Here is a 13,870-nt window from a genome sequence, read left to right as displayed (position 1 = left end):
ACCTTCTCTTTGGGGGAGGGAATAAAGTGAGTGCTAGCTTCCAAATGCTGTTCTTAGGTTTTTTTTGCAGCACTCAGGACCTTTTTGCTGCAGCAAAAATCAATGGTTGTAATTTGTCTACACAGATAAACTGAAAACCGTGGATTCTGCTAAGTGAAAAAAAACAATGACTCGAGCAAAAAGAAAGGCGGCAAAAAACAGAATAAATACTTCTAAATATCACATTCTCTCAGTGGACTAATACATCCACGGCAGGGATCTGTGTCTGACCTCATGGTCATAGGTTCAAATCCTGTCGAGGACACTCAGCATTTCATCCTTCCAAGGACGATAAAATGTGTACCTCCGACTAGGGTAGCAATAAACACCTGTTATTTCAGTGTCAAAATACCATGCTGGATGAACCTGTACTTTACAAAAACATATATTTTGTCACATTTAAATTGTACCATCTGGCCTCATCGTGTAAATGGCCAGGGTTTTAAAAATGCCCACCGTGCAATCAATAGTTACATTTGGCCTGAGGAACTCGGCGAAAAAAACGCCCATGAAATATACCTCGTGTGACTCGCGTGACATTTGGATGTGCGCAGTATTTTTAGCTTCTCTGCACATTGCTCTGAGACAAATGCCGCGTGCTTATCAGACTGACCTCACTCTGCAGAAAGCCAGGCCCAAATGAAAACACATAATCCCTGCACTGAGATTAGAAGGATTGCAATGCACAAGCCGGTTCAAGGGGATTCCCTGAACAAATGCATTTTGTTGTTTTCCTCACAGGAAGCACCGCTGCGTGGTGAACGCTCTCATTTAATCAAAGAGACATTTGAACGCAACATGTTTTACTGTCTGGCAAAGGGCCACGTTTGTTTTTGGGGAGCGTGAACCGGATAAAACGGCAATATGAAGTCTGTAGTGTAAATCAGAAGTGTAAAATAGTTTTTCAAAACGATTCATAGAATTACGCGTCAATGTTTTAATTTTCCTTCTCGGAAGGGTCGGATAAAGAAGCATCAATCACATGGCATTCTGAACCATGTACAGAAACACGAACTCTGTATGGTATATGCTAATCCCAGCCCATTGCTGTGGTTCTGCACAATTCCTTACTGACTGGAGATACACCAACCTTTCCAGGCCCCGTGGAGTGGTTGAGGAGTGCGAACCTATTGACATCAGTGAGGGTGGCTCCCTTTTGGTAAGTGGAAGTTTTTGAGGGTGGGTTACCTCACTGGAGTTCACATGGATTTCACTTGTTTGGAGCGTGAAGATTAGTCCAAAATTGGGGCACCGTGAAGGTGATTTGGGTGTTATGAGAAATATGTGGAACTACTGTAGAGATGAGTACATTTTCATCAGAAGCTCAACGGGTAGACATAAAAATAACCAACCAGTCCTAAGAATCAAGCAATGACCAATGTTAAACTGAATTGTGACTTTTGTAATTTTGAAGAAACAAAAATAACGAAAATGAAAATAAAGTAATCAACGCCGGGTAGATGGTCATTCTGGGGCGTTCATAAACATTGTTTCTAGTAAAGAACAGGAACCTGATGGTTTTAAAAGGTCCACAGAGTGATTATTAGAGTAAGGTGCACCTACATGCACACAGGCTAAAAGAATCAGGGGGAAACCCCAGTATTCCTTGGAACAAGGGTAATTCAATACATCAATATATGGATTTATTCAAGAATATTCATAGTTTAGGGAGCCTTAATGAGAGCAAAGTATGTACTTTTGTAACAATTAATGAGATACACGTTTTACATTTCAAATAGACATAATAGGAGCAACAACCATAAAGCAATAAACGGTTCAAACAACAGGTGCCCCCCTGGTGCACATGCAGTGCCAGAGTGAAGAAACAGCGAGGTGCCCAGAAAAGTACATATAGTTAGCAAAGGGCGTAAGAGCACAAACAAATCAAGAATCTAGACATGCATTAGTTCAGGAGAGCAAAAGTCCTACATTACATGAGTGAAAAAAGCTATAAATTGCTTACAATTTAGATATATTTTAGCACTCCTTCAGGCTCCCTAAATAATGAATATTCTTTAATGAATCTGAATGGAACACCGTGTATTTTTATATTTGCATATAGGATCAGTCCAACGGACCATTCGAACAAAGCTCAATGAGGACTACAGCTAATATATCAGCCTTAAAATCATGGTCCCTAAAAAGGGAAATGACAATCTAGAAAATGTTGCCGTTTCCAAAGTATATATGCCTCTGAAAAGTTAGTTTTAAAGTGCAGTTCTACGCAAAGCCCCACCTTGAACAATAGCTAACTAGGACATTAGGTTTAAAAGAGATTAGAACTCCAGTCAAAGCAATGCAAACTGGAGACTTATGGCAATTCTGTCTTTTCACTGAAGTTGCAAGAGAACCATAATCCTCACTAAGTAACATCCTTTGAAAACCGAGTGAAAGGTTCAGTAGTTTGTAGAAGAAGTCGCAGATGGGCACGGCCTAAAATGGGCATGGACAACCTTATCCTGTCTTATTCCAAGAACTGGAAAATGCCTCATGGCTCAAGAAATTATTAAGTATGTTCAAACTATCTCCCCAGTTAGGGTATAAGCAGCATGGTCCCAGTGACAGATTCCTCAGAAAGCTAGTCAGATTTTGGGTAGCAATACGATCGAAGAGGTGACTGCCCTAGTTTGAAGTTGGTTTTCAAAACCGAACAAGGTGGGGGAGAATCAAATAAAGAGGTCAAGTGTGAATAAGCAGAAGATCTAAACGTATCCAGTGTACTTATTGGCAGATTTTTCCAATCTTGATTGAACAAAACAATTTCCAGTGGTGGCGGAAGTAGGGATGCCACTTGCCCACAAATGACATTTCCAGCTAGGGGTCTTGACTGATCTGTTTGGCCCACAGGAATATGGATCCTATAGGGACAGATATTATCTAAGGGCTTCTATAAACATTTTAGAGAGTAATTATGTTTCACTGGATTATATAAATTGTTCATATTTTTAGAAAGGCTGATGCAGTGTTATGTTGGGTTTTTCGAGTTTTGCTAGAATCAAAGGCTACAGCCTTGGATAGCTGCAACAACATTCCCAAAATTATAGAAAGTCTTGGTGCAATACGTCTCTTCAATAAAGTTTGGGTGGCGTGTAGGCTTGTCTGTAAATGGTTCAACTGGTGTTTATAAGTTGGAAACACATTTTTCTGCTTTGTTCCAACAGTACTTTGTTCTGGGCATTTGGTATTGTATCCATGAAGTAGCCAGAGGCTCACAACCATGTCCCAGCCATATGTGCTCTGCAGGGAACAAGAAAATCAAGTTTATCATAAAGGTGCCATTGGTAATTCAATAGTAATCCAGTTCAAATGTTTTGCGAAGCTGCACACCGTTAAATTACGAGGCAGTAAAGAGTAGGAACAATACTACACCTCGGTTTAAAAAGAGAACATGCGTAATATGTGTTTTCTTGCAGTTAGGTGAAAATGCCTTATTTGTAAAGTAAAGCTTGGAAAAATAACCCAGATTCACTAACTTCTGTAAATAAAATATTTCAAATTCCAAATTATCAACATATAATTCAGAATAAAATACAATCAAAAGACTTTATTGTGATTAATTATACTATTCATCCATGTTAAATTATGGAATACAGCCTACCTGAAGCTCAAGATTCAGTAGCTGGTATAGGGACCCTCAGATTTTTGCCTGGTCCGATGTTGGGCCACCTAAAATTTGCTTTCCAAAACGAATCCCTTCTAGGGCTACAGAGGCCAACCACTTGAAAAGGAATTCCACACAAAGAGTCGTAATTAAGACTTTTCTGTTTGCTGCCCGAATATGTCTTATGTGACTAGCAGGAGCCTTTTGAGAGATTGTACCTGCAGTTCTTTATTGGATCTCTGTAACTCATAGCTTCCCTGGGTGCAGGTCGAGATAGCTTCTCACTGGGGTCCATGCCCTGCCAAATGAAGCCTAATTGCCACTGTGGAACTTTTATCCTGTGACTGAAGATCGTATAGACAGAAGGCGTTTTGGCCTCTTGCAGGACAACGAACTGTAACTGGACAGTTCTGCTACTTCTTGCCTTTCCTGTACTTTGGCACTTTAGAGGGACTTTTGATCAAAGGAAGCTGTCCTGCTTCAGAGAATCACCCAAAACCAGTTGCAACTGCAATTTCTTTTTGTTTTTTTGCTGAAAGAGAGTCCCCAGGAGCAATCCTGCACTTTGAAGCCATGGAATGGTGTCTTCACATAAAGAAACCGCCTTAGTCAATTCATTATAGTTCAAGGACCCCCAAAAAGATGCAGTCTCCCTGATTGAACGATTCTCTACTGCAGCCTCCAGCCTTTACTCAGCAAAGATTTTCAACCTCCAAAATGTTTGGAAGTCTGAAGTTAAAACTTTTGAGTGGGGTGACCCACTAACTTGTTACCTGATTGCTGGCATCAGGGACAGCCAATGACACTACTTAAACCCCAGTCAACACTCACCCCACAGACTAATGTTTTTTAATGAATAGTTATTTGTTTTGCAATACCTCCTGGACGAATCATCCGATTTCCTTAATTTTGTACTGTTTGCGTCATTAAATAATTCCGCTTTTAACTACAGGGTTTAGAAAGTTAGCATTCTTTACCTGTTGACTATATCATTGTTTTGATGTTGTGACATACACAGTTCTTTGAGTCAAATACTGTTGTACAAGCCAAGCTACCAAGTGTGAGCCAGGTGTCCCTCACAGAACCCACTAGACCTATAGGGAGTGAGATTAATTGGGCCTTGTGGGAGCTCAGTCTTATCTCTCATCAGGACTTTTACCTCTCTACCCTGTAGCTAAGCAATTTGATTTCCTACAGTTATGGAAGAAGCTGACAGGTTTATACTGTCTGCTGAGGACAGGTTCTCTGCTCACATACCATTCCAAACATCTACCTTTGCCTCTTTGCACCTGTAGCCTTGTAACTTGGCTGTACAGCCAGGCCTCTCTGAATGTATAACAAGCCACAAACGTAGATGAAAACTAGAATGTGAAAATGAATATAAATGAGATAATGCTGCTGCCTTTTTAGAGAAGAACGGTGGCCTGCTTGAGGCGTTGAAACCACGTCACATATGTTACACACAAACTATAGTAGATGGATTCATTGATTAAAATGTTGATACCTCTTCATGAGGCTGAATGCCTTCCAGACCCAGAAACACATCTGCTTAATGCAGTTGGCTGGAAATCCAGAACTGCCTGGAAGCCACAGAGCTGGGTAACCTCCACTGCGGGCAAGAGTAGTGCAGCACACAGACACTGCCATTGTAAGGGGATACTCCAGAAACTTTAGTTCTCAAGAATGTATTTCCTGCATGTGCCTACTACACAGCTCAGGGGACAGCTGTCACTCTTGCAACAGAGATATAAATAGACAGTTGCACTCCAGACATGCTCAACAACCATGTTTGAAGGACCTGGCTGCCTATTTTGGATTATTTTTAGAACATAGAAGAAGGCTTATCGGCCGCAGTAATGTATTCCAGGCAGGCCTGCACTCTGAGAACTTAATGCAAGAAAAGATACAAAGCTAAACACAAAGTCTACAATTAAAAGGGATTCTTAGAGCTTTTTGTAGCTGGCACCTTAGCTGTGCCATACTGAAATACACTAACAAACATTGGTTTAAAGCTGACCAGAGCTGCAGAGGTGGCAAATTTGTTTAACAGTTTTTGACATTTCCTTCAAACCCTGTGAGGTGGTCCTCTTTCAATTTCATTTCAATTGTCAAGTAGTCTTCAAGGTGTGTCATTTGAGTACATCTGTCTTCAATCTATGAATATGTTTCTACTTTTTTTTCGAAAACATTATTGGCGCTTTTCTCTTTGTTTTTTATTATTTGTGCATATCAAGTGGTGTCACCGATTTTTATGACTTTCACAAAACAACTGTAAATTAACATAAACTGACAAATTCAAATTCTGAAATGTAAATTTTTAAGTCTACATCTTACATTATGTATGTTAGACACCTGAAAGCATATATCACGTCTAAAGGTAGATGCCAGCCATTTCAAGCTGGTATACCATTTTTACTTATTCATGACTTGGGATGAGGAAAGACTGCACAGGTGTGCAAAGGGCCAGTGCACCCACCTTACCTTAGCTATATATGTGATCACAAGGCACATCAGCAGGACATCTGCATCCCCCTTGGTTTAAAAGTCACATTACATCCAATAAGGGTGTGTGTCTGTACAGAACGGACCACCCCAGTGCCCCCCCAACAGCTTCCACAACATTCACATTACATCCAGTTACAGGCCAGCGTTAAACGGACTAGACCAAATAACATAATCAGTCAAATGCATACAATTTCCAGTCAGGAAGACCTGCACAGGACCATCTTCATATTTGCAACATAACATCAAAATAAATCCTTATACAGAGTTACAAAGATCAATCCCACTTGCTCATGTGACAGCTACACACCTGATCCAAGGCCAACTTTACACGGGGCTAGACACTGCTATAGCGAGCCATATTCACATCACAACCAGTCACATGTCAAGGTAGCCTCACTCCTCCCCTCATGACGACACAGGGCAATAAGAAAAAGGGGTGCAGCCCTCTCAACCTACGGTGGCATCTACCGCACGAAGATGGCATCCTATCTTGCAGAGATGCAACACAACAATGCTGTCCCCTCTAGGTCACCCTGCAGGCGACGTGGCCAGCTGCAGTGTGTTTGCACCGGCAGTCTTGGGATGAGCATAGTATTACCATTGCTGTCCCTTCACCATTGCCATTACCACACTCCATTTCTGAAAACAGGGTTGGTCCACTGGGAGTCTTGGCGATTGGTTGCACTGGAAGGAGCACTGCTCAGATGCCTGGCATTTCCTGTGCAAGCTCCCCCAGCCTATTAACCTGCAACCATTAAATACTTTGCAGAATGTATAAACATTTTTCTTATGAGAAATATTTAAGAGTGTCATACAAGAGAGCTAACTCTCAGGTTAAAGATGTTTTACAGGTTTTAACAATTAACCCGTGGGTTGGGCACCTTTATCTTACAAGTTCTGGACTCAGAGTAGAGGTACCTTTAATGGAAATTATGATATAAAGGGCTATTGGCATATATCATGCAATAACTTACTAGCACCAAGTGCCGTCTGCACCACGGAAATGATTCTGTGACACTAGCAGTATATGTCCCTACCAAACATGATTATAAATATAATAGACATATATTACCAGTAAATACATTTTGTAAATGCACTGATTTTGAACACAAACAAAAGCTTGTCATTTTCTGGAATCTCAATTACTGTGCAAGTGCAAGCAGTTCATTTTTAATTTTTTGTAAAAAAAAAAAATCACAATTTTTGTGCAAATCTCATTTTATTATTTTTAGTAAATAAGCTACATCAGTAAAAATGAAAATGCATTCTATTTATCCACACATATCGGCATATCTTCAATACAAAATAAATATATAGTGCCCTCAAACATCAACTTAAATCCTAGCTTTTAATTATTTTTTATTAGTACATTAATTGTGTCCCCAAGTATCAGTTTATTATATTAAACATTTTCTTTTAGTACTGCGCCACATTATCAGACACGGCATTTTCACCTATAACCCACATGTTACTATTATAACATAGAAACTGTTTCAATAGCCTAGGATCAGACACACCTCCCCATGTGTGTTACTGACATACTCTATGGATGGCCACAGTAGTCCAGGGATGGTCACTACATGACACAGACGACCACTGCATACCACAAAGAATGGTCTCATAAACCAGGGATGGCCACGTTATTCAACAATACATTCCAGTACTTAGATATTTGAAGCAGGATTCAAGGATATTCAGCTACAAAGAGCTTTATTGAAAGTGAAAAATTACGATAAGAAGAGATTATAGTAGTGAAAATGGAAGATTATTTATTGTTCCAATGATAGATTTCCTAACTGAAAACTGATCATTATATAGTGGTAAAATAAAGACTTACAGAAGTGAATCTTTCGCCTAATAGTGTATCTGAATTAGATTTCTGAGAAATGTTAAACTGGCATTGGCAGAATGGGGCCAGTAAGTGTGCACAGTAAAAACCTGGTCTAATGCAGGGAAGTGTGCAAGCTTGTCTATTCAGCACATCTTGTCCCTCTCTGTCTCTTTCCTTCGTTTTGCCACAAAGGCCGATGAGAAGGCATTAGAGCTAGGCCACGGCCTCCTTAAACACAATTTCTGAAAGTAGGCAAGATATATACTGCAAAACTGTGCTTTAGAACTTCAGCAAATGCAAAATAATTTGTGTGATGTAAGGAGAAGAGAAAATTCCCATTCCCCCGACTACCTTTTTACAGTCCAATTTCCAGCTCTAGATTTACATACACAATATTCAATAGATCATAGCAAATAGCTGTTATAAATAGCAAAATCAAGCACATCTATACACTCTCCTACGAATATACGCTATCAAAGTGGAACTAACAACTAAAAGACTTAAGAACTTTCAGGGACCTACATTCTTCCAGTTTTACTAACTTTAACAGCTGCAAAATCCATTAGGTCTACAAGAAAGTGTTGACATTCTGCCATACAATGCAACCCAAGCCACCCACACACTTGTACTCTGGAATGAAAAACACAAGAGGCTGTTTGGTACCCTCAGTTCACAAGGTCACAAAATGTTCCTCTGGATGCATAGGCCCTACAGTCACCAAACGCAATTGAAGCTTTATTTATAGTTTTACTCTACGAGGGTGGGCGGTAGAAGGATACATTTGTATTCTAATATAGAAGATAAAACTTAATTAATGTATCTTTGTTTGACATCCAGTCAGAGAACCCCCCTTGCAGCTGGGTACGTTCTGTAGTAGTATTTACCATATATACCAACTTCAGTGGTCAGTTTAGGATTCAAACAACACTGCATGGAGTTATTCATCCGCTTTCTTTAAAAATTATAAACTTCCCATCTTTCAACAAAAAATCGGCAACCATCTTTGTCCAGTTATGCTGTAGCATGACACCAGTGCTAATATAGTGTTAAAAAAAATCCCTCAACAAATTATCCTCATATGTGTACAATGGCGGTGCTGTTTGAGGAGCTGTGGGCGACTGCCACACAGCTGTACTAGGTTCTAGTGACTGGTATTGACCACTTACTTCCATTTTTCACATCTGCATACAAAAAAGAATATGAAATTAGAAACTTACCTCTGTAGCAATGCTTTGACTTGAACCGTTTGCAAGCAGGAACTTGACAACTTCCAGGTGGTTTTCTTGTGCTGCCATATACAATGGAGTGAAGCCATTCTGTAAAGAAATATAGAAGCAGCAACCCTTTAATAACTGCATGAACTAGGACTACTTTCCTGTAATAGGCAAATAACGGATTAAAATAATATTTTGTAGTACATGAAGTCACCCATCTGTAATTTTACTTGCAACACTACAACAGGTGTATTAGTTTGATGAGAGCCGTAAACATATTGAAAGGATTTTGAGTCAAGTTTAAGAATGAGCCGAATAAAATGTATTGAGCTATTACTTCATGATGGGCGAACAGATTCATTTTAACATGTGTTACCCACTGTGTAAACTTCTTTGTTGATTCTTAGGAAACTCCAAACTAAAAACATACCAAACAGATGAGAAAATATAATCTGGGCGAATCTTTGGGCAAAACTAACATCCGTTCTGCAGCTTACATTCTGACTGTCTAAATAGTAAAAATCCTTTGGTAGGCTTCCATCACTATGGCAAATATATATTCACGTTCTAAATATCGCAGAGCTAATCTAAATGTTATAGTACTTCCCATAACAGAGGAGATTACAGGATTGGAAAAAACAGTGAGGGGCATGGAGGTAGTGTGCAGAACGTCTTTAAAAGGTGTAGCGTCACCTCAAGGTATAAGATTTATGCAATATAGGAGGGATTTATTTTGTAGCAAACATTAACATTTGAAAACAGCTGTTCATAATTTGTGGCCACATCACAACTTCTTACTCTTTTATTTGCAGCCACAACGGAGTTCCGTACTCTGGTATTCCATTTTGTATCAATGAGTGACCATTTGCACCATGTAATTAATATTCGATGTGTCAAGTGCCACGCATTCCACTAATTCTATTTCTAGATGGGCAGCAACGACCCTGCCAACATGTGCTACAAGCAATAGACAGTGTGTACCTTCCAATTAAACACTGATCTGATGTTTAAAACCAAGCAATTGGGAAGGACTAATGCTAAACAAATAATCTTGGTGGAATATTTAGGCTGAATTTGACTTAGCCACTCAGTGCAACATATAGGTGGCAACTGTATGGGGAATGTAGAGATGCACCAAGAAAAATTAATTGCGTGTGGGTTACTCTGTTGAGCTACACCAGGCAATGGGAAAGAGTGGAGTCTCTATGAAGATAATGTAAAGCTGTTAAAATGCTCTAAAGTCATCTTGCTAATACTATTATCATCAAAACCAATCTCACCTTTAATTTTCTGAACTTAAATTTAAAATATATTATAGAAGACAAATTCTTTACGATAATGACATTTTCCCCACTCCATTAGGACTGGTTCTCTGCTCCCACAAGACGAAACATAACATATCAGCAATGTTTTTAAAACCCCAAAAAGATTCAATTAGGATTATCCAAACTCGGACATAAAAACACTAGAAGTGCATCACAAATCCACTATTTTTCAAGTATGGCATCTGGCTCTAACATCTGAGAGAGGAGTAGTAAAAGCAATGAATTAACTCTCTAGAGCAATTTATCAGGGTATTTACCAATATGACCTTTACCTGTAAAGTTGATAACAATGAAAACAAATGCAAAGTGATGGGTACAGAAAGATAGGCATCCATATTTCAAATGAATAACTATATCTTTACTATACCAGAAGTGGTAGCACTACTGTTCAATTTACCTTACGTATAATATAGAGTAATATCAGTGCACAGACTCTTTCCACTTTATGTACATATCTTTAGATAAGAGTATCTTCAATACTACAAATCATGTTTTACTTTACCATAAATGGCTAGGAAATGTATTTCCACCTCACCAACCTGGCACCCAGAATGAGGCACCAAACATGCTTTCTGACCCTTACATAGATTAACTCTTATTTGGCGAGCCCAGAGATCTAGGGAAGGAAAAGCAATTTAGCATCTATCTTAATGAGTGGAAAGTAGGTATTATTGTCCTTTACATATTATGTTTACTAACATCAGGCGAACGATTTTGAGGCAGACAGACACTCTTTCACTGATATTTTTCCATCAGGATCGAGCAGACGACATTTGGAAGTATTTCTGAGAATCTGTAGAGTGTCATGAAGAGTGTTTATAAATAAAATGTAAAAGCACCATAATCAAACATTAGTAAATATATCATAAGGGGTGCTACGGTTAAGGAATACAAGTGAAATACAGTAAAACAGTAATGCTGTGTTGTGAGTCATACACAAAACAGCAAAATCAGAATTAAAGTTGTCCATGCTATTTACGCAGTAATTCAGTAAGAAAGGGGTTAAAGGTATTTAAGCAACCAGTAGGGTGATATCAGGCTGCCCTGCTGGAGAGGATGAAGGGAAGCTGGGGAAGCGGTCTGTGTAGAACAGATGTGGCTTGCTGCCCCCTTGTGAGTCTCTGGGATTTCTCCCCCACTCTTTGCCGCTACAGGCTATTTGGAAGCAGCTTGCACATGATGGACTGACAGAATCTCAGTTAGTGGGGAAAAAAAACAAATCTCATAAAAAAACACAAATTGCCCTCCACACAGTAACTAAGAAATCAAACATGATTTCTAATAAGGAGGCCTCTCCTGGTGACCCTACAACGATTCTACAACAGGGAGCTGCACTAGAACAGAAGACTTCCCATCAGATACCCTACAACTCCAGGCTTTAGCTGAACAGCCTTCATTCGAGGCCACAAATAGTTGTTGACATAAGTAACCACCTTTGGAACACAAGAACTTCCTCTCTGGGGGCCAGATAAAGGAGCTAAACAGCAAAAAACCTCAACCAAGTGAGAGTGCTAAATCTAAATCAATCTATCTCTTGTTCACTACTACTAATGCAAAGACTGCGGGATATGAGAGGGCTTCCTCTGAAATTGGACTCCAGTCTCAGGAGTCCACTTTGGGACATCAGGATCATGCAAGCACCCCCGGTTTAATTTTTACAAATGTTTGGAAGGGGTCCAACCAGGCATCTTTTCAGGCAACGTGTAAGTTTAAGGATACTGAAGTTACTGACAACAACTTACAGCCAGGGTCTCCTTCCTCATCCCTAGAAGTTCTATCCACTGCATCCACTGCACAGCTCCCAACCTCTCAGCCTTTACCACAGAGCTTGGCTATTCCAAGTTCGTCCCCACAGCCTTCATCACTTGAAGCAATGCTCACCAAGATCTTAAAAGAATTATGGGATATGAAATTATCTCAGGAGGAAGCCCGTAAAGCGACTAATGAGCACCTGAATTTATAAGCAGTATTCTCCAACTTTCTTCCTGCATGTCCCAGGTGGAGCAACGGGTCTCTGATCTGGAGGATTCCAACAGCAAGCACGACAATGAAATTTCAAAGACCCCTGCAGAGTTGGAAGAACTCCAGCTCAAGTTGGATGAAACCAAAAATAGGTCACAACACTCCAATTTGAGACTTGTAGGTATACCTGAGGACTATGAGGTTGGGGCTTCTATTAATAAAGTGATCTCCGACCTAATTTGCAAGCACAAACAAGGCTTCTGGCACTTTTGATTTAATGTTCATGCGCGCTCATCGGGTCCCCACAACAAGATCCTCCAAAGAAAAGCTCCCACGCACAATTCTAGTAGACTTTTGTGATTTGGGGGTGAAAGAAGAAATTCTGTTGCATGCTATCAGGTTGAAAAGTTATAAAATAGCCGACAACTTCTCATTTTGAGTTTTTTCAGATATGTCTTTTCAGGCTGCTTGGTATAGGCGAAAATTTATAGGAATGATTGATGACTTCAAATGACAAGGAGCGCATGCTGGTGTCGTGCAATAGTCTAGGCTCAAAGTAATTTTTAAGGAACAGACTCATATTTTGCAATCAGTTGATCATGGAAGAGATTCCTTACAAGCAATAAGAAAGAAAGATCCTTGATTTGATCATTGATTCTTTCCCCTTTTTTTGGTCATCTTTTCAAATGCCGGACAGGACCTGCTGCTAGGATTAATATGCAGCTCACCCACGACTATGTGCTGTCACTCTCTTGCCGCAACCTAGGAGTGCAGCACCTCTGCACTCTGTTTCAGGGGGAGGGTTGGCAGGGGTTAGAACTTTGGGGGGGAGGCTTCAGGTTCTCAAGGGAGGGAGTTCCCTTGGGTAGGGTAGAGCCTATGACGAGTGGGGCCTTCAAGGGAAAAAAGGGGGAGACCACTGGATGTTTAGGCCTGGTACGTTAGGGTGGGGGGAAATAGCAGGTGATACATGCAAGGATGGCTTTTGGATTTATTTTGCTGTTTTGCGAGTAGTTTGGAAAGATGATGTGGCTTTGAGAAGGTATGCCTAGAGTACAGAAGTCACTTCGGGGAAGATGATGCACTACTGAGGGGGCACGTACAGAATAGAGAGGTGATTACTGTCTGCCCATAAGTTACAACTAAAATTAGCTCGGTAAATGGCAGGAAGGAGTTTAAAGGTCATTGCATGCAATCTAAATGGGGTTAATAACCAGGTGAAATTTCATTCAATACTTAAATGGCTAATGTAATCGCAATCTCATTTTGCAGGAGACTCATTTAAAACTTCAGGTTAACATTCCCAAGCTACCCAATTACATTTCTCAGTCTTTTTTTGCATCAGCCAATGGCACAGTATGTGGAGTGGCCGTCTTAGTAACATGAGTTTTCT

At 40.0% G+C, this 13,870-nt stretch overlaps 1 protein-coding gene across 34 annotated transcripts in view; it reads right to left on the bottom strand.

Annotated features, from left to right (window-relative positions):
- Positions 1-13,870, bottom strand: part of ANK3 (ankyrin 3) — a 1,678,649-nt gene that overhangs the window by 514,558 nt on the left and 1,150,221 nt on the right. For all 34 annotated transcript variants that reach the window (XM_069240922.1, XM_069240928.1, XM_069240923.1 and 31 more), the window contains one exon: positions 9,194-9,292. In XM_069240922.1, the coding sequence (XP_069097023.1) occupies positions 9,194-9,292 (99 nt within the window). The remainder of the gene's footprint in view (positions 1-9,193; positions 9,293-13,870) is intronic.

Source organism: Pleurodeles waltl, chromosome 6, assembly GCF_031143425.1.
Source record: "Pleurodeles waltl isolate 20211129_DDA chromosome 6, aPleWal1.hap1.20221129, whole genome shotgun sequence".
Taxonomy (NCBI): domain Eukaryota; kingdom Metazoa; phylum Chordata; class Amphibia; order Caudata; family Salamandridae; genus Pleurodeles; species Pleurodeles waltl.
This window is presented reverse-complemented; position numbering and strand designations above follow the sequence as displayed.